General features: G+C 42.0%; 1 protein-coding gene across 1 annotated transcript in view; it reads left to right on the top strand.

Moving 5' to 3' along the window:
* kcnn3 (potassium intermediate/small conductance calcium-activated channel, subfamily N, member 3) overlaps positions 1-21,392 on the top strand; it is a 97,865-nt gene that overhangs the window by 46,412 nt on the left and 30,061 nt on the right. Inside the window, exons 4-6 of the mRNA XM_061777246.1 lie at positions 1,754-2,050; positions 9,000-9,121; positions 13,354-13,495. Coding sequence (XP_061633230.1) covers positions 1,754-2,050; positions 9,000-9,121; positions 13,354-13,495 — 561 coding nt within the window. The remainder of the gene's footprint in view (positions 1-1,753; positions 2,051-8,999; positions 9,122-13,353; positions 13,496-21,392) is intronic.

The following is a 21,392-nucleotide window of genomic DNA, read 5'->3' on the forward strand; positions in this document are numbered from 1 at the left end:
CATTGTATAATTTGTATACCAGTAATTAGAAGTAAAATTTTCCATAATATGGAAGATGAATGAATGAATTAATGCCCCTTTTAGATTTTGATAGAAGTAAATGTTTCCATAATATGCCCCTTTTAGATTTTGACTTGAGGCAGGTTGGCCTTTCGCCACTGAGCCTCAAATGGTCAAAATTTCTGGGTTATTGTCTTGGTTGGCAATCATTTACTGAAGTAGATACATGTCAAAACTCCACCTCGGACAGCTTCAATTTCATCCCAAATTTGTCCATTTTCAACCAGAAGGGAAGAGATGTGACCCCCCCGCCCCAAAATAACAAATTAAAATCTGACACATGCACATCACCAGTGTGAGACAGCCAGTCCCTATCTCTGTATCACACAGACACACAGCCACACACACACCTCTGTCATTTTTCCTACATCTCCTTTCCCTTTCTTCTCACCTCATCTTTAAACAGGTTTTTCCTATCTTCCTTTTTTGATTCTCTCTTCTGTCATCTTCCTGCTGCTACTTCGCTCTCGCTGGGGATCCTAATTAAGCTTGGTTGCTCTTTGATGGTGTCGCCGTGGCAACAGTCACCATGACGAGGCTGGGTCTGCACACACACACACACACACACACACACACGCTCTTACTCAGCCATACACACAAGTATAGTACACGCACGTACGTTTGATGAAAAAAAAGCAAGGACCAACGTTTGACCCTTAGCTGGCTTGATGGCTTCGCCCATTGGCTTCAATTGAGTGTGTTTGTGCGCGTTATTGGCGTGTGCACGCATGTAGTCCGTGTAGGAAACCATACGCATTTCCCGAAGTGGCACAGATTCCCTAATTCTTAGTACCAGTACAGAGGTGTTCCTTTTTAGCTTTCACTCTCTTTTTTATCATTAACCTTTTATTTACTCTGCAGTGATATAAGCCAAGCTCTGAAATAAAGAACAAAAGCATGTGCTTAAATGTTTAGCCCGAGGGATGTCAATTCTCTCTCAGTTTGCATTTATTTTTATAACAGTTCTCATGTTGCCAACAATCTAAAGCGCGGCTGGGGACGTCCTCTGAGGGCCATGCTAAATTTATGAAATATTATACAGTATGTGTTTGTTTTTGTTTTTTCACAATTGAAAACTAGAGATGCCAATACAGTACATCTGTACTCGTAATCGGACACATAAAAACACTCCAGCCTTTTCTGTGCTCCTTGAGCTTGCGTTGGGCAGTTTGGCAGGTTCATCAGCTGTCAACCAGCGTCCCAGAACAGATTCACCTTCTGCCCCTATATTTATCTTTTCATTTCCTCTTCATCCATCTCTTTCCTCCGCTTTCTCCTCTCATCAGCACCCCCACCCTCACCCCCTCTCAGCTCTCCGTGTAATGAAACCTTCCGTCGGTGCGTTCCTTGTAACAACGCCTTTCATAACAACATCAAGATTAACGCACCAATTAGCAACAAAAACATCCAAATACAGTAGGGTGGAGACGTATAATTAGTGGAGATGTTCACGGTGCTCCCTTCTCTGAGAGAACAGAGATAACCAATGCTTGTTGTTATTTTTACTAAGGAGCCCCGACGCGAGATGTATGACATAAGAGTTGTGTGTCGTGCTAATGAGGCAGCACCGAGGTTGCATAGATGCTGATCGAGAGCCATTTACCCCCTTAAAAATGGAAAGTGCTGCCTTGAATCATCACTTCCAGCATGTGTACTGATAAGTGGACTCGTCATATCTCTCCCGTCTCCGCAGCTGTTTGTCATCGATAACGGGGCTGACGACTGGCGTATCGCCATGACGATGGAGAGGGTTCTGCTCATCGCTCTGGAGCTGCTGGTGTCGGCCGTGCACCCGGTGCCCGGTGACTTCAAGTTCCAGTGGCGGGCGCGGCTGGCCTTCTCGTACGCGCCGTCGCATGCCGAGGCCGATCTGGACATGGTGCTGAGTGTGCCCATGTTCCTGCGCCTCTACCTCATCGCCAGGGTCATGCTCCTGCACAGCAAACTCTTCACCGATGCCTCGTCCAGGAGTATAGGCGCACTGAATAAGGTCAGAGGCCGGGGGTCGCTGAGACCTTTAGGGGAGTGAAAGTAAGTCAAAGTACCTCCAGTTGTATGCCAAATTTTCAAACTGTGCATAATGTTACAGTCACTTAAACCTCCAGTACAGTACATTTGTTAAGTACAGTTCGGTTGTATTTAACTTTAAAGTAAACGACAGTTTCATTTAATTGTTTAGAACTTTGTTTTCAAACATTTATTTAGATGTGATTTTTGTATAACTTTCATTTGAAGCTGAGTCACCTTGAATAAGAAAAAATAAATTATGAAAATGAAATATTATAGTAAAATTATTTCAAAATTTTTAAATGAGCAGGATAAATAGTGTCAAGTTAGTGATGAGTAAAATAGTTTCTCTGTTGCCTTATTTTGTGACACACTTCTGGTTTGAGGCGCAAAAATGTTCACCCATTGACTCGTTAAAAGTTGGACGTGCTGTAGATCTTCGAGACAGGAGACAGGAGCATGATGTAATTTTTACAAAACTTGTGTTTTCAGTAATTTTAGTGTTTTATTGTCCTATATTTAAGCGTTGTTTTAAGCAGTGTTAATGTTTACTGTGTCAGTGTTCTCTGTACATAATGTTACAACACAATAATTTCTAATAATAATTTACTACAATAATTTTACATATACTTTTTAGGGATAAAGCCAGTGAATAAAATAATAAAGTAAAATAAACACTCATGCCAACTACTACTGTATTTTAATGTGGGTCATGATAGTGGTACTTGGACTTGGTACTTATTTTTTGAGGTGGTACTTGATGTAACAAAGTTTGAGAACCACTGGTTTACGGTATGCGTTATGGCGAAGCTGCACAAATATCCATCCATCCATTTTCTATTCCCTCACTAGGGTCACAGGTGATCTGGAGCCAATCCCATCTACATCCTGGATTGATTGCCAGCCAATCACAGGGCGCATAAACAGAGAGAGCAATATCCTCACATAATACAAAAAAATAGAATAGATTTGAAGTGGGCGGCACGGTGGACGACTGGTTAGAGCGTCTGCCTCAAAGTTCTGAGGACTAGGGTTCAATCCCCGGCCCCGCCTGTGTGGAGTTTGCATGTTCTCCCCGTGCCTCCATGGGTTTTCTCCAGGCACTCCGGTTTCCTCCCACATCCCAAAAACATGCATGGTAGGTTGATTTAAGACTCTAAATTGCCCGTAGGTGTGAATGTGAGTGCGAATGGTTGTTTGTCTGTATGTGCCCTGCGATTGGCTGGCAACCATTTCAGGGTTTACCCCGCCTCCTGCCCGATGATGGCTGGGATAGGCTCCAGCACGCCCGCGACCCTTGTGAGGAGAAGCGGCTCAGAAAATGGATGGATGGATGGATTTGAAGTGCAAACGCATATATTTTTAAAACAACAAATATATGTAAAAAAAAAAAGTGAGTGACAACCTGCTTTAAAGGTTATTTCAGCAACGTGATCCATTTACTGTACATCGCAATTTTTTTCTATTACATTGGTTTATACAGTGGGACCTTCAGTGGGCACTTACCCGACTTAAACCACCACTAAATACCATCACTATCACATCACAATAATAGAAACCATCAATACTATAAGAAAATGCAACATAGGAGCCCACAGTTGTGCTACATACATCTAGAGCAGTTCAGAATCAATATTTATCAAATAACAACTGAATCTAATGACAAAAACGTTGAACAAAAATGTTAATAAAATACATCCTACTTGCCAGAGATGCTGATTATTAAATGTAATCCTGTGGAGTGATTCCACAGTTACCTTAAAAAAGTAACTTAGTTACTTTACTGATTATCCATCCATCCATCCATTCTCAACACCGCTTATCCTGTTCAGGGTCGCGGGGTGCTGGAGCCTATCCCAGCTGACTTCGGGCGAAAGGCGGACTACACCCTGAACTGGTCGCCAGTCAGTCACAGGGCACATATAGACACGGACAACCATTCGCATTCACATTCATACAGTCACCGAGTGGGAACTGAACCCATGCTGCCCGCAACAAAGTCAGGCGAGTGTACAAATACGCCATCAGTGACCCTTTACTGATTACTTGAGCTTTAAAGTAACTTTGTTACTTTACTGATTACTTTACGATTAAAAGTAACTAAGATTACAAGTAACCTTCTAGTTACTTTCAGCAGCTGCCAAGTGGCAGGAATATCACTTATCCACTGTACAAAAAGAGCATTAGCTTAACCGTACCCATTACTTGGTAATATACGCCACGCAGGTTACAGAATGACGTCATCAACATGAACCAATAACTTAAATATTAGTGTAGTTGAAGCCACATTAAATGAGCCACTTAGTGCAGACTTGACACGCCCAATACCGTAAGTACCTAAACATATTCTCAAGTACACTCGAAAGACTCTTGATGACTGATAGATAGCTAGATAGATACAGTAGATAGCTAGATTGGTAGCTAGCTAAGTAGATAGACAGACAGACACACTGTAGCAGCACTGCATATTGTTTAAGTTCTGTGGTTTCCGATTGTTTGGGGCTCCATGAAGGCAACCGCTTGTGTGTGTGCATGCTTGTACGCAAACGTGAAAGAGAGTGGCGGTGAGATGTTGGGCTTGGAGGAAGCGGACATGACTGCACTTAATGTTGTTTTAAAAGCTTGATTGCGGCCAACAGTACTCACTTCGTTTGCATTGTAGAGTTGTTGGTAGCTTTTCCTGATTATGTCCCCCAACAGCACACACGAGCGCGTGCGTGCACAAACACACACACACATGCACACACACGCTTGCTCCCTCCATCGTAATTTCGATGCGAAGAGCACTTCGGTATGAATAATGGACCCGCAATGCTTTGCGCGCTTAACACGCCGGTAAAACTCTATTCTTAATGGGCAAATAAAAAAGTAACAACAATCAAATACACTTTTTATTTTACAAAGGAAAATAACAGAAATAGGGTGGCGACAGTGAAGCTGTGCATTTCTTTGCACTTTTATATTTACTGCACCTTAACTGTGGATTGTACGATAAACAATGAACTCCCAGTCATTTTCCTCCATATGTTAGAAAGGAAGTGGTCTGTCTGAATGGTAAAATGCCATTTGACAGATGGGCTGCTGCTTCTCCAAATCATCAGCCACAAATAGTTACTTATTAAGACCCATTGTTGACTCAATTGTAACTGGCATTGGTTTGATGAAGTAACTGTAATCTGACTACTTTATGGGATACAGTAACACATTACATAACTTGTTACTCAAAATGGATTGACCATTGGAGTGACATCACTGATCCTGTGTTTACAACGCTCACAGTCAGACCTTTGGTTAATTTAGTCTTCAATGAACCTGACATGTTTTTGGAATATTCAAGGAAGCTGGAGTACCCAGGGAAAACCCCCACAAGCGTGGGGAACACACGCCAACTCCACACAGGTAGATTCAAAGCCCCAAACCTCAAAACTATCTAACTCAGACATGCTAACCACTATTTCACTGTGCTGCCCTGCACGAAAACGATAAGGTCAAAAAGCTCTTGAGCTCAAATGAGACCTGTGTTCTTGCTCCATCCTGCCAATCACACATCTTTCCTTTGCACTAGAGACATAAGCTACTTGGAATCCTTCATAACACAATATGAGATGAGAGCTCGAAATGGGAACAAGATATTACATGCGGCTCAAATGGGCCATGAAAAGAAAAGATCGAGCTCGTGAAGAGATGTCCCGGAGCCATGCAGTCAATGCCAGCGTTTTAATGACATTAAATGATGAAGACGATGCTGTATTTCGAAGAAATGCATATATAGAAAGATGCAGTGGTTTTTGAGAAAAACAATCTGTCTTTTTGTTTTACTCCAGTGAGGTGAGGCTGCAATCAAAGTTAATACTTTTACGAATGCGTTGAACCAACTTCAGGAGGTTCGATCAACCGGCCTAAATCTACAAATAAAACTGTGTGGAAATTGACCAGACAACACAATGTCATCCTACTTTAGAACAGCACCAAATGATTCACCTTCATAGATACCCACTTCATGCATATGCCTCAATTTTGTCATTAAGACAATTTAAAAAATAAATTAAAAAATACTGTGGTGCCTTGAGAAATGACATTAATTCATTTTTGTGACTACTATGGCACATATGAAATATGTGCCACCAGAAACAGAATCTGAATAATTTATATTTTAATTTGAACTACGAAACTTGAATAATTGCATTTAAAAAAAATATATAAAATATTCAATTCAACTCTATACATTTCACATTAAGTTTCCTCAATTCATGTTCAGTTTGACAAATTCAATTCCAAATTAGCTGGGAGAGTCATCTGGCTGCTTTAGGAATAGCAATTGATAGCAGATACACATCTCCGCTTCAGCCAATCAGCACCTTCGTTTTTGAGCTTGTAACATAGGGCCTCTCCGGAAAGTCAAATCTCCTAACCAGCTTTTAACCTTTATACCACCTTTCCTTAACCTTTGTGGAATACGTCATTAGGTCAGGGAAAGATGAAGTGGTGCTTCCTTTCGAACATAGGAAAGGACAGTGTATTGGAGGAACATATCACACCTACGTCACGGAGTAGTACGTCTTAATTACAGTTTTTTTTTTTTTTTTTTTTTCCCCCTTCAACATAACCAGGTATTAAACTTCACGCCCTGGCATTACAGACACCTAAGGTGCTGACTGGCAGAAGAGGAGATCTGTGTATCTGCAATCGATTGCTCTTTTTAAATTACCCAGATGTCTATCTAGCCATTTTGATATTGAATTTGTCGAACTCAATGTGAATTAAGAAAACTGAATGTGAAAATATTTAGAGTTTAATTTTCACTGAGGATCAAATAATCTTACATTTAGTAATTGGACTTCAGTGCAGGTTAGGTTCATTAAAGACTCTAAATTGTCAATTCTGTAGGTATGAATGTGAGTGTGGATGGTTGTTTTTCTACCTGTGTCTTCAGATTGGCTCGCGACCAGTCCAGGGTGTACCCCGCCTTTCACCGAAGGTCCCCTGGGATAGGCTCCACAGCTCACCTGCAACTCGAATCAGAATAACCAGTATATAAAATGATGATGGATGGATAAACAAATTAAAAATAAATAAATAAATAAAAACTCACTCAATTTTTCGTGGCAATATTGAGGGCGATGTTAAAAACACAGCACAAAAAATGCAGTAACCAAAAAATATATAATAATAGCATCTAGAATTGCACTGGAATTTAATCTTATATTTGGGGGATAATGCCCCACCTTACTACAAGGTCTGTGACACTCTTCTGTATGAACGGCACATGGAAAGGTGGGACAAAGTCGACCTGGCAATTTTCCACATTCTGAGGTAGTGTCAGAGCTGTAACAGAGGCAGGATGGCACCAGTGTGTTTCGGTATTCTGCAATGATGAGAGAGGCGTATGAATTTTAACACCTGACACTCACTTTTCCTGCCCTGCTAATTTGAGAGCAGTCGTAGCTGTCTGAAAATGACACGAGTTTACATGTCCATCCAGGCGCTGGCTCTGTCGTCCTCTCATGATCTGATTGTGCTGTGTCAGAAATCTTTGTAAACGGAAAAGGGGGCTAAATGCCAGGTTTTCTCTGATGCAGCAATTCGTAACAACTACGTACCAAGAAACAAACAGAGATACAAAGCAAAGCTCCTTGGTGAAGGTAATTTTCGGGAAAGTCTACCCAGGATGAAGACGGTGTTAGGCAAATGCATGCGCTTCTGTTGTACAGATTCAGCCAGCTCCATTTTTTTCCTTTTTCCGATCTGTCTATCTCTTCTGTCTTATCTCCATGCAAAATGACTCCATTGTTCACAAGATCACTCCAAGACAAAAATTGCGCTGAACAACGTGAGTCGTATCATTAAAGCAAATTCATCCACGTCAGCTGCCAAGAAGGACAAACGCTTCAAGCTGTCCCTCTCAAATTGTATTCATAACTATGACTGTATGCTGCATGTACACATTAACTTACATGAGTAGACACTAAACTCTGTTTTCTTTCCTCAATACATTATACATGTTTGAAAAGAATTGCTGGAAATATGCAAAGAATGTTAAATATATAGTACTGAATTGTGGAGCTATAGCATTAAAGTGGTTTCCACCATTTCAGCATGAGTCGCCTCTCCCCAACTGTATAAGAACTTGAGCGCCTTCGTTCGGGTTAGTGGTTATCCGGCACCATTAAGAATTTCTTGGTTATTATTACTAAGCTCATTTCTAACACTACAGCGTACAGTTAGCTAAGGAACTATGCCTACACTTCAAGATTCATCTTCCCTGGATGCCGCAATTAACTGCTGAGTTTCATTATTTCAATTCCAAATTATTTAATAGCACTTTTCTGGGGTGTTAATCCTTTGCTTCAATGTCCGGTTCTTGACCTGCCGTCTTAGCCGGAAGATATCCTTTCTGAGAGTTGCATTTTCGTCTAGCGTCAAGTTGACAACAATCAGGACCGAAAGCATAGTCATGATCCACGAAGTAATCTTTTTGGTTATATGTGTTTGTGCTGTCTTCTGTCTCTGCCTTGGGAGGTGTATGTCAACTACACACCCGTGTGGCCGATGTTATGCTAAAGTTATCCCTGAGAATAGTGACGATCCGTTGATGTCGAATGACCTCATCCACCGAAAAAAACAAAAAACGCTGTTTTACTAGCTGGAGTCCTGACACAAAGGCACACGGCAATGCACATGGCAGTAGGGCCTCTTGATCGCTGAAATTTTAACTTTTTCCTTTTCCTCCGGGAGCATAGCTTTGACTAACAAAAACGTTTTGAAAACTCTAACAGAAAGCTGAAGAGACGATGGCAACTGGAAGTAGTTGGACTGGCTAAGGTTTTGTACAGAAGCACCGCTGTCGATGGTTGGCATATACCCAATATACTGTACAATATTGTTGTGTTTTATAAGCCATCACGTAACAAGAGTGTATGGATGTGTTGCAGGTGCATTTTAACACGCGGTTTGTAATGAAAACGCTCATGACGATCTGCCCTGGGACAGTGCTGCTGGTCTTCAGCATCTCTCTATGGATCATCGCCGCCTGGACTGTACGAGTGTGTGAGAGGTCAGTAGTACAGTGTGTGTGCGTGTGTGAAAAAAAATATACAAATGCTTGGTCAACGACAATGTACCCTACTGGGCATGTTTCAATAGTACCATTAGCTCAAATGAAACTTAATAATTAACTGTCTTTTAAATGACAATTTAATGTACGGAGAAACTTCGTATGGGGGTGGTTGTTATGCAAATTACTGTATTCAGTCATTTAGGGGGCCAGGGCACATGGTCAAGAGGCTGCAAAAAAATTTAATAATGTTGATCATTAACTAAAAAGTGTGAATTTGTGACCACTCCTATTTCCTAAGTTTAATCAAGTTCTTAAAATTATTATCTAACAAGTGAATCATCTTGATGCTTTTCCTGTAATTGATGAGAACATTAATAAATAGTTGATATAATTTACCATTTCGATCGCTTTCATACTCACATCGTGATAAAAAGCGTGACTCTTGTCATGCGCCACTTCATCTCTAGTTCAGCCTCCTCGGCTGACACTGACAGAAGTGCCACTGGCAAGAGCATTTGACTCTTCGGCTTCAATTTCCCTGGACAGCACATCTGCTGCATGGCGCAAATGCCGGTGGATGCTGATGTTCATGCACGCGCAAGGCTCACTGCGCCTGTTTGACAATTTGGCAGACCAGTCTGCGCCAAGCTGGAAGTTCCGGTGCAGCGGAAAAAGTGTCCTTGGAGAAGCGCCTGGCGGAGTGACGCTTTAGTGGTTGATGTCAGTCTAAACTTACACCTGCTCATACCGTGTCCTGATGCAAAGTAAGGCTTGGGTCGGGCATCGTTTGAATTTTCCGGTTCTTTATTTCGATTCCGGTTCCAAACGATTCTCGATTCTGAATCTTTTAGGGAGCTGGGTCAAAAAAGTTTGCATGGTTTAAATAAAGGGTTTCCAAATTATGTACATCCATTTTCTTAGCAGCCTGCAGCATAAACTGAAATGAACATTTGACTCGGCGTTCTTTATAACCAGTATCAATATCAAAACTATGAACTAAAAGGCAATGTGAAAAGTTAAGTTAAATATAGCATTGTCAAAATAGTTATTTTGCGACTGTTTTATCACGTCAAATGGTTTGTATGTGCAAGTTTTAACTTGACTTCCTGTTTGAAGCATGTAGCCTTTTACTTTAAAGGGTACACGCCAGAACTCAGTATTTTGGCACGAAAAATAACTTCACATGACACCGGTAAACACAAATTTAAAACGAACGCAAAAAAGAAATGTGTAATGGACGGAACCAAATGCACTGTAAAATGTTGATTCCTTTACCTACACACCGATGAGACACAAGGTTAGTGTTTGTGATACTGTGAGACAACGTTTTTGTGAATTTTGTCCCAATTCATTGTGATGTAAAGTTGCTAGTTTGACCTTTGGTGAGGTTTTAGCTCAATGTTAAGCTTGTAATGCAACTCTTTCTACTTTATTTCCAGTATGCTAATTTATATTTTATTTTTGTGTCTGTCATCAGCTCTTACGTTGGTGTGAAGACTAAAATAAAGGCTAAAAACCATCAGTGCGAGAGTGCAAGCCACCGTTTAACTTGTTAGCTGCCTCAATGTTGGCATAGGCTTATTTTGTTGCTTCACTCACCCAATTGACTTGACTGAAGTTCCGCGCGGTGTAGGCTGAGGCTCGGAGCGGGCGGGAGCGCGTCAGACTTCTACACATCATGAAAGCCTCATTTGCACAATATAATCTTAATCCAAGTCTTGCACTGAGGGGACTGAGTTATTTTATCATAGTTAACATTTTTGTTCGCGCGGCTTCGTGCATGTTCTTCTTTGTTGGTTTTCGCCACTTCTTCGTTGGTTTTCACCATTTTCTTCTTCGTGGGCGGCAGACTGTAGGCATCGAAACTGGGAACTGAAATGTTTTTATTTGAACGATTCCGGGAGAGCGGCACGGTGGCCGACTGGTTAGAGCGTTAGCCTCACAGTTCTGAGGTGCGGGGTTCAATCCCCGTCCCCGCCTGTGTGGAGTTTGCATGTTCTCCCCGTGCCTGCGTGGGTTTTCTCCGGGCACTCCGGTTTCTTCCCACATCCCAAAAACATGCATTAATTGGAGACTCTAAATTGCCCGTAGGCATGACTGTGAGTGCGAATGGGTGTTTGTTTCTATGTGCCCTGCGATTGGCTGGCAACCAGTTCAGGGTGTACCCCGCCTCCTGCCCGATGACAGCTGGGATAGGCTCCAGCACGCCCGCGACCCTAGTGAGGAGAAGCGGCTCAGAAAATGGATGGATGGATGGATTCCGGGAGAACCGGCATGTTAGTCCCGGTTCCAATCGGTTCTCGATTCTCGATGCCCAACCCTAGTGCAGCCAGACAGAGCCCCGCGGACATATTTAAGTGTCCGGCTCATTCTGTATTTAATAAGGGTACCTGCTCACATTGTCTGGATCCACACCATGGCCAGAGGAATGACAATGCGCCACTCATTCACTGATCCCTGCGATTTTGCATCATCCTCTATGGTGCCATATTTCTGTCGAGACTGTCAGTTTCGCGACATTTAAAGAGAAAGAGGAGCCGCTTTGATTGGCAGTAACCAGACCGCCGCACGGGATTTACGCCATTCGCGAAAATAGAGCCCTTTGTGTAGTTGGGTAAGCACGAAAAAGGTTGAAACCTTTGGTAGTTTTCATCGAAACTGATTGTTTTCCTCTCGCCTTTTCCTCTTCTCTACTCCGCTGGGATCACTCTGCTTAATTTTCTTCACAACGCGCCATCAAGTTGGTTTTCCTAGATCAAATCTGCACATGTGCAGTAAGATGATGGAATAGTCCACTGCATGAGAAGGGAGGGTGAGCACTAGAAACGTTAATGAAAGATTAAACATTTTGATGTGTTTTTAAGAACATGAATTCAAACTTAAACAATAATAATTGCTTTAAACTGACGTAAATTTGATTATCAGTTTTTATGAGACGTTGGCGGTCTCTGGAAATCTTGGGGCTCCAGGCAATTGCCTGTGTTTGTGTTTTGTAAATCTATTCCTGCTGTGCATAACAGCTCGCACACATAAATTTTATTTTCACAAATAGGCAGATAACTCAAGATTTACTTTGTTGTTTAATTACATACTTGATGGATGGGCAGGCACTCCACAGACCCAATTATCTGTATACAAACACTTAAAAGCAAGTTTTCCATGATCCTGTATGTCCAGACACTTCTAATGATCGATGAGCCCATTTGTATAACTTTTGCAGCCTTGCTAATGTATCATTTTAACTTCTTCTAGCGCAAAAACAAGGCAATGTGGGCAATTATCAGTTGGTTAATAAGCTTATTTAAATGCATAAATGCCCTGCTGGTGGGAAGCCCTTGTTTGGGTGGCATCCAAGTTTAATTGGCATTTCCTCTCCTCTGCAAGCCAAACTAATGAAGGGGACAAAAGAAGGCGTCAAATGAGGTGCAAGACTGTGAGTGTGGCAACATTGTCACGGCATGGTAAAGAATGAAATCTTTCAAAAATTCAAGGTTTCTTCATTCATCAACGTTAACAGCATTCTGTGTTTCTGATGAATATTTTTGGAGAAGGCAACATTGTGTCCGATTTGCACCGGCTTGGTTGCTACGGTAACAGTGTTGTGCGCGTGTTTGTCTGTGTGTAGAGCACACATATTGGCGCTAAATGAGCTGCAGCCATGCATTGTATTCTGTTTAAGGCAAATGTGCTGGACTTAATCTGATACTCTTTGTCAGAGTTCACAGAGAGAAACATTTACATTTTTACTGCTATTCATGCAAAACATCAAAATGTAAATACTGTAGTCTATTAAAATGTTGAAGTTTTATATTATTTTCAATTATAATATTATCTCATGGATAAAATGCACATTTGGAGAATGAAAACTTTACAACATACTATAATCATATTTTTATTGATTTATCTCTCTGACTTCACTTGCAAATTTGAGAAACATCGAGAAATATTTTTCAAAATATTAGTAGATTTTTATTTTAAGCATGATTGTCATTCCCTTATATATTCATTTGTACATTTCTGCTCTGTTCTATTAGTATGGTAATGATTTGTATGTCTGCATTCACATGCAAATTTGGACTTTTACCTATTTTAGTGCAACATGCATTTTTTATTCAAGTCATCATCTCTTACTTGAAGAATGACAAATTGTAGATGCAGGTATTTATTTTAGAACTTGGTATATGTTATCCTTTGAGCAGTTTTAACAAGGATGTGCGTGTGTTGTGCAGGTATCACGATGCACAGGACGTGACCAGCAACTTCCTGGGAGCCATGTGGCTAATCTCCATCACTTTCCTGTCCATTGGCTATGGAGACATGGTCCCTCATACCTACTGTGGCAAAGGAGTATGTCTTCTCACTGGAATCATGGTGGGTACAAAGGAATGATGATATGTACTTGTACACGTAAAAATGTTCCAATATTACGACACCTTTACCACTTTGCCAGCCTGACATATACTATTCTGTGTGCAGTTTGACAGATAGATAACAGTTCATCAGAGTCCATGTTTGCTTGTATCAAGTTGTTTGTTGATACTGCCATACTGTAAAACAAAAACAAAATAAGAAGAATTAAATGTTGAATATTTAACAAAACGAATAGCTTCGTCTTACAAAAGTCCGTTAGCATGAATCTAATCCATAACGCGAAACACCACACAGGCTAATGAAATTAGCGTTGATGTCGCGGTAGAACCTTTTCAGTAATGAATAATCAAGCACAAATGGCGCTGCAACATATCTAGAAAGATGATGTAACAATACTCACAGGCATATATTCTTTCCACTCAGTGAAAAACAAGTAATATTACTTGCACCTTCGTCGCAACGGTCTTTTTTGTGTATTTTCACCAAATCGACGTACTACCTGCATACATGCACAACTCTGCGCCCTGGAGGCCAAGGTGCACACAACAGAAGCGGCACATGCAGTGTACGTTTCGGGCAGGCGGCGTAGGAGCCGCGTCAGCCGTGTGGCGATATTTCGAGGAAAAAATTGAAAAAATATATATATATAGAAGTGTTATATTTGGGTGAAATCTATGTATTGTTTTTCAACAACATTTGATTAGAATAAAACACATTTTCATCACAGTTGCAGGACGTAATTGGATTATCAGCAATGTGTATTGGGACTGGCGAGTACTCAAATGTAAGTACTTATACTCGGATTCGGCTTGAAAAAGTGATAACGGTACGTTCCTAGTGATTAGGGTCCTTGCCCCGGTCTCTCTTTCTCACTCTCTCTCTCTCTCTTTTTGTCACGCTCATTCTCTCTCTCTCTCTCTCTGTCACGCGGTCTCTCATTCTCTCTTTTCTCTCTCTCTCTCTCTCTCTCTCTCTCTCTGTCACACTCTCTCTTTCTCTCTCTCATTCTCTCTCTCTCTCTCTCTCTCTCTCTCTCACACCTTCTCTCTCTCCCCATCCCCTCAGCGCTGTCCTCACATCATTGAAAAGGTCAACGATTAGATCACACTTTGTCCCTCGCCACAGAAATTCTGCTGTTCGTGTAACAAGGACACCCCCAGAGCTCATCACAACACCCCCCCCCCCCCCCGAATTAGCCTACTCATGTGTGTTTGTAGGTACACAAACAAGGGAAAGCCCATTAATGTTGATGCATGTGCACGTCCTCAATTGCATAATGAAGGTCCCACCTTTCCATGGTGTCACATCCTCCCACTCTCAGCTTCTCTTGCCCATTCTCCCATCCTAGCTCCCTGTTTATCACATTTCACGTCCCTTGCTGTCCATCTACTCCTCCTCATCCTCTACAGGGCCCGGTGTTTAATTGTACCCACCGTCTGTCTCTCAGTGTCCCTCTCAACGCTCCACTTCCCCACTTATACTTGCTTGGATTCCCTTCAAACCAACTGTGGCTATTTGCACCGCTCGCTGTTATGCATTTACTTTGGAGTGATGGGTGACAATTAGTCCAATGTGAAGCAATGATAGGCTTTTATAGTCATTGCAAATGCCCCAAAAAGTCTCCCGGCTTTGAATTATTCTTCAAGGTCAGGGAAAGGGAAGAGGATTGAAATGAAATGTTACCGATGATTGCTTCCAGCAAAGGACATGTAGACTAATTGAGAGACACCACACAGTGGGTGTGCGCTGCAATTGGGAATGTTGCTTTTTTTTAAATGTTACCTAATCATATTAATGTTCTGAATGACAGAATGATTTAGTTCTCCCAATGCGTCAGCTGTCTTTCTCAGAAACGCTTTAAAAAAAATGCAAATTCATCGCAGTGATGCTTCCAAATCCATTTTCTTTCAAGTAATTGAAGCCACTTGGATGTAGTTTGAATGTGTTTGCAGAGAGGAATTATTAAGTGTACGCTATTATTTATGGAGTAGACAATTGGAACTAGTACAGGCAAGTTGTTTATAAAAATATGTTGAAAAAAATGTGTCAAATGTGTGTGCATCTGCAAAGCTTCTAAAAACATCACAAAAATGTTGTCTGTTTCAAAGGTTATTTTATCTTCATGATACACTTAGATGTACTAAAGAAAAAATAAATAAATGCAACACTTTTGGTTTTGCTCCCATTTTTCACAAGCTGATCTCAGACTTTTTCTTCAAGTCTTCTTTACCTTTCAGCTTGTCCCGTTAGGGGTCGCCACAGCGTGCCATCCTTTTCCATGTAAGCCTATCTCCTGCATCCTCCTCTCTAACACCAACTGCCCTCATGTCTTCCCTCACTTCATGCATCAACCTCTCGCTATCTTTGTCTCCAAAACATCTAACCTTGGGTGTCCTTCTGATGAGCTCATTTCTACTTTTATCCAACCTGGTCACTCCTAGAGCGAACCTCAACATCTTAATTTCCGCCACCTCCAGCTCTGCTTCCTGTTGTCTCTTCAGTGCCACTGTCTCTAATCCGTACAACATGGCATCGTTTGAATTTGAGCGATTCCGTTTCCTTATTTCGATTCCAGTTCCAAACGATTCTCGATTCCGATTCTTTAGGGGCCTGGGTAAAAAAAGCTTGCATGGTGTAAATAAAGGGTGTCCAAATTATGAACATCCATTCCTTAGCAGCCCGCAGTATAGACTAAAATGAACATTTGACTCTGGGTTCTTTATAACCAGTTTCAATATCAAACCTATGAACTAAAAGGCAATGTGTGTGGAAATAACCCAATTGACTTAATATTAATTAATTAATATTAAGTTAAATATCGCATTGTTAAAATAGTTACTTGGGACTGTTTCACCACGTCAAATGGTTTATATGTGCAGGTTTTAACTTGACTTCCTCTTTTAAGCTTCTACCCTTTTATTTGTGCAATTTGTTCGCCGCCACCGCTGGGCACAAGCACGTCTTCGTGCGCGCTCTTCTTCGTTGGTTTTCGCCGGTTGCTTCTTCGGGGTAGGTGGACTGTAGGCATCGAAACTGGGAACCGAAATTTTTAAATTTGAACGATTTCGGGATAAGCGGAACGTTAGTCCCGGTTACAATCGGTCGTCAATGCCCAACCCTATCCACCACCCTTGCTATCTCTTCTCCCTGTAGCCTCACTCTTCGCCCTCCACCCCTCTTATTCTTCCATATATATTCTGTTTTACTTCGGCTAATCTTCATTCCTTTCCTTTCCAGTGCATTTCTCCACCTTTCTAACTGTTCCTCCACCTGCTCCCTGCTTTCACTGCAGATCAAATTGTCATCTGCAAACATTATGGTCCACGGGGATTCTAGTCTAACCTCATCTGTCAGCTTATCCATCACCTCTGAAAAAGGACGGGGCTCAGGCTGATCCCTGATGCAGTCCCACGTCCACCTTAAACTCCTCTGTCACACCTACAGAACACCTCACCGCTGTTCTGCTGCCCTCATACATGTCCTGTACTATTCTAACATACTTCTCTGCCACTCCGGACTTCCGCAAGCAGTACCACAGTTCCTCTCTGGGTCCTTTGTCATTAGGCTTTCTCTAGATCTACAAAAACACAATGGAGCTGCTTCTGACCTCTGTACTTCTGCATCAACCACCTCAAGGCAAATAATGCATCTGTGGTGCTCTTTCTAGCCATGAAACCATACTGTTGCTTGCAAATACTTACTTCTGTCCTGAGTCTAGCCTCCACTACTCTTTCCCATAACTTCATTGTGTGGCTCATCAATTTGATTCTTTTATAGTTCCCACAGCTCTGCACATTACCCTTGTTCTTAAAAATGGGCACCAGCACATTTTTTATCCATTACTCAGGCGTCTTCTCACCCACTAGAATTCTGTTAAACAAGCTTGTCAGCCACCTCTCCTGGATGCTTCCATACCTCCACAGGAATGTCATCAGGACGAACTGCCTTTCCATTTTTCATACTCTTTAATGCCTTTCTAACTTCCCCTGTACTAATCAGTGCTACTTCCCGGTCCACCACACTTGCCTCTTCTACTCTTCCTTCTCTCTCATTTTCCTCATTCATGAACTCCTCCAGGTATTCTTTCCATCTACCCAGCACACTACTGGCACGAGTTAACACATTTCCATCTCTCTCCTTAATCACCCCAACCTGCTGCACATCCTTGCCATCTCTATCCCTCTGTCTGGCCAGCCTGTATAGATCATTTTCTCCTTCTTTAGTGTCCAACCTGGCATACATGTCATCATATGCCTCTTGTTTGGCCTTTGCCACCTCTACCTTCACCCTATGTCACATCTCCATGTATTCCTTTCTCCTCTCCTCAGTCTTCTCAGTGTCCCACTTCTTCTAACCTAACCTCTTTCCATGCATGATTTCCTATTCTTTGAGGTTCCACCACCAAGTCTCCTTCTCTTTCCTACGAGAAGATACACTAAGTACTCTCCTACCTGTGTCTCTGATCACCTTGCCCATAGTGGTCCAGTCTTCTGGAACATCTTCCTGTCCACCAAGAGCCCGTCTCACCTCCTTTCGAAAAGCCGCACAAAACTCTTCCTTTCTCAGCTTCCACCACATGGTTCTCTGCTCTGCCTTTTGTCTTCTTAATCTTTCTCCCCACCACCAGTCATCCTATACACCACCATCCTATGCTGTCTAGCCACACTCTCTCCTACCACTACCTTACAGTCGGTAACCTCCTTCAGATTACATCGTCTGCACAAAATGTAATCCAATTTTGTGTTTCGACCTACGCTCCTGTAGGTCATTCTATGTTCCTGCCTCTTCTGGAAGAATGTGTTCACAACAGTCATTGCCATACTTTTTGCAAAGTCTTCCACCCTCTGTCCCTCCAAGTTCCTTTACTGGAGGCCAAACTTTTACCCCTCACTTCTTCATCACCCCTGTTTCCTTCACCAACATGTCCAATCACCAATCACGACTCTCTCTCTCTGTCTGGGATGCTCAGAACTACTTCGTCTAGCTCGTTCCAGAATTTCTCTTTCACCTCGAGGTCACATCCTACCTGTGGGGCATAGCCACAAATTATACATAACACCCTCAATTACAAGTTTCAGCCTCGTCACTCAATCTGATATTCTTTTCACCTGCAAGACATTCTTAGCGTACTCTTCCTTTAAAATAACCCCTACTCCAGTTCTCTTCCCATCTACACCATGGTAAAATAATTTGAACCCTGCCGCTAAACTTCTAGCCTTACTGCCTTTCCACCTGCTCTCCTGGACACACAATATATCAACCTTTCTCCTAATCATCATGTCAACCAACTTCTGAGCTTTTCTTGTCATTGTCCCAACATTCAAAGTCCCCACATTCACTTCTAGACTCTGTGCTTTCCTGTTTTTGGCTAAGAACCCGCTTTTTTAACCTGTCCTTCATCTTCGACTTCCAGTAGCTGAATTTCCACCAGCGCCCTGCAGGTTAACGGCACCGGTAGCGGACGTTGTTAACCCGGGCCACGACCGATCCAGTATGGAATTCTTTGAATGAATGCTCATATTTGTTTGGCAAAGTTTTAAGCCGGATGCCCTTCCTGACGCAACCCTCTGAATTTATCCGGGCTTGGGACTGGCTTACATTTTGCACTGGCTTGTGCCCCCCATAGGGCTGCATTATGTACACAAAAAGTCTATTTTTCCAAAATATTGTTCACAAATCTGTCTAAATCTATGTTAGTGAGCACATCTCCTTTGCTAAAGATAATATTTTGCTGTTTTCTTTTGTGGTTGTCATTCTTTATCCTGAAAAAAGTGTTGCGAATAACATTAGTTTTATGTGGCACTTTTCGATGCTAGTTTGCACATCTGAAGATGTTGATTAAAACAATTGAATCAGCGGGAGCTTTTGTCAATTAAAACCGAATGTTATTACCTTGATAAAGGCTAAATGTTTGATAGCTCTCTCCTAACGATGAGTGAGCGAGCCATGTAACAGTCACAAAACAAGGGGGGTGGATACTGATCGTCCCCTGCTCGCCGCCGCGGGCTGCATCCTCCACACAGTACTGACACTATGCTTGACACACACTCTTAAGAGGACTCCCACACACACACACACGTACATGCACACACGCGCTCTCCTCCCCTGTCACACACAAACACTCTTATCAGAGTTTCCAAAGTGCTTTATTTTCACTGCTCATCAGAGGAGGAGTGATGAGTGTTTGAGTGCATGAGAGAAAACAGTGCTCAGAAGCGAAGCCCTGCGAAGAAATTAAGGTTACACTTTGGGTGACGGGTTACTGGAAGAAAATGGATTCCTTTGAATTATTGTAATGAGTGTGTACAGAGAGAAGTCTCGCGGTCATTACAATGGCAATGTGTGAAGGTGCACCAGGTGTTTACAAGGTGGGAAGATGATGGACTGTGCAAGTGGAGGCTCTTTACAAAGTACAGCCAAAGTTGCAGTGCATTGGAAGTAATGTCACACAAGCAACTTTGCCCATGCATTTTTCTTGTGGCTTCACTGAAACAATTTATAGACACATACATATACTGCAGATCTGCACAGACTGCCTTTTACATTTACTTTTATGTCTATGTAAGTGCTGAAATGATGATGTTCAGAAATAGGTAGGTGGTAGATTGGTGGGTAGATGTTTGTAGGAGGTAGGCAGAAGAGGTTTGTGAAATTTGTCAGTAGGCAGTACAGATTAGTAGGTTGGTAGATAGCAATTTTGGTAGAAGTTGGTTTGTAGAATGTAGGTAGACAGAAAACGTTTGGTCAGTAAGTAGGAAGTAGAATTTGGTTGTTAGGTACAGTAGTTGGGTAGCCAATTAGTTAATAAGGTCATTCATTGGGTAGGTAGGTACAGTAAGAGGAAAACGTATGTGAACCTTTTGGAATTTCTTTAATTCCCTTAAACATTCCCTGTAGTTGCAGATCAGATGTGCTGCCACAACAATCAAGATTAATTTTGGACCATTCCTCTTTACAAAACGGTTGCAGTTTAGCAAGATTCCTGGGATGTCTGGTGTGACTACCAGTCTTAAGGTCATGCCCCAGCATCTCAATCGGGTTGAGGTCAGGACATAAACAGGAATAAAGTTGTGTAACGCTAAAAGGTCCAGAAAGTCCCAAAGTCTCTCTATAAGTCTTGTTCATCAATCCATGGTGAGATAAATTGTCTATAAATGGAGAAAGTTCAGCAATGTTGAGTATTAAGTGGCTGTCCTCTAAAGATGTAAGAGCACAGTGCAGAATGCTCAGTGATGTTAAAATGAACCTTAAAGTGTAAGCTGAAGACTTACAGAGATCGCTGGCACGTGCCAACATCTCTGTTAACAAATCTACCATACATTAACCTTAAAGAATGGGGTTCATGGGAGAAAACCAAGAATGAAGTCGTTGCTGTCTTCTGAACATTTGAAGATTGCGAAAGTGCTCTTTAGTTCCACAGCACTACAGGCAAAATATCTGGTGGGCAGATAAAACCAAAGTTCAGTTCGTTGAGTGGCACACACAACGCCAGGGAAAATGGCACTGCACGCCAACATCCAAACCTTATCCCAACTGTGAAGCATGATTGAGGGAGCATCATGGTATGGGCATGCTTTGTTTCCTCAGGACATGGACACTTTGCGATCATCAATGGAAAAATGAATTCACAAGCTTATCAGTATATTTTGCAGAAGAACTTGAGGCCATCTCTCCAACAGTGGAAGCTCAAAAGAGAACGGGTGTTGCAACAGGACAACGATCCAGAATACAGAAGCAGATCAACAACAGAATAGCTTAAGAAAAAGAAAATATGTGTTCTGGAGTGGCTCAGTCAAAGTGCTGACCTCAAACTGATTGAGATGCTGTGGCATGACGTCAAGAGAGCTATTCACACCCGACATCCCAGGAATCTTATGGTAGGTAAATAGCTTAGTAG

Source organism: Phyllopteryx taeniolatus, chromosome 6, assembly GCF_024500385.1.
Source record: "Phyllopteryx taeniolatus isolate TA_2022b chromosome 6, UOR_Ptae_1.2, whole genome shotgun sequence".
Taxonomy (NCBI): Eukaryota; Metazoa; Chordata; class Actinopteri; order Syngnathiformes; family Syngnathidae; genus Phyllopteryx; species Phyllopteryx taeniolatus.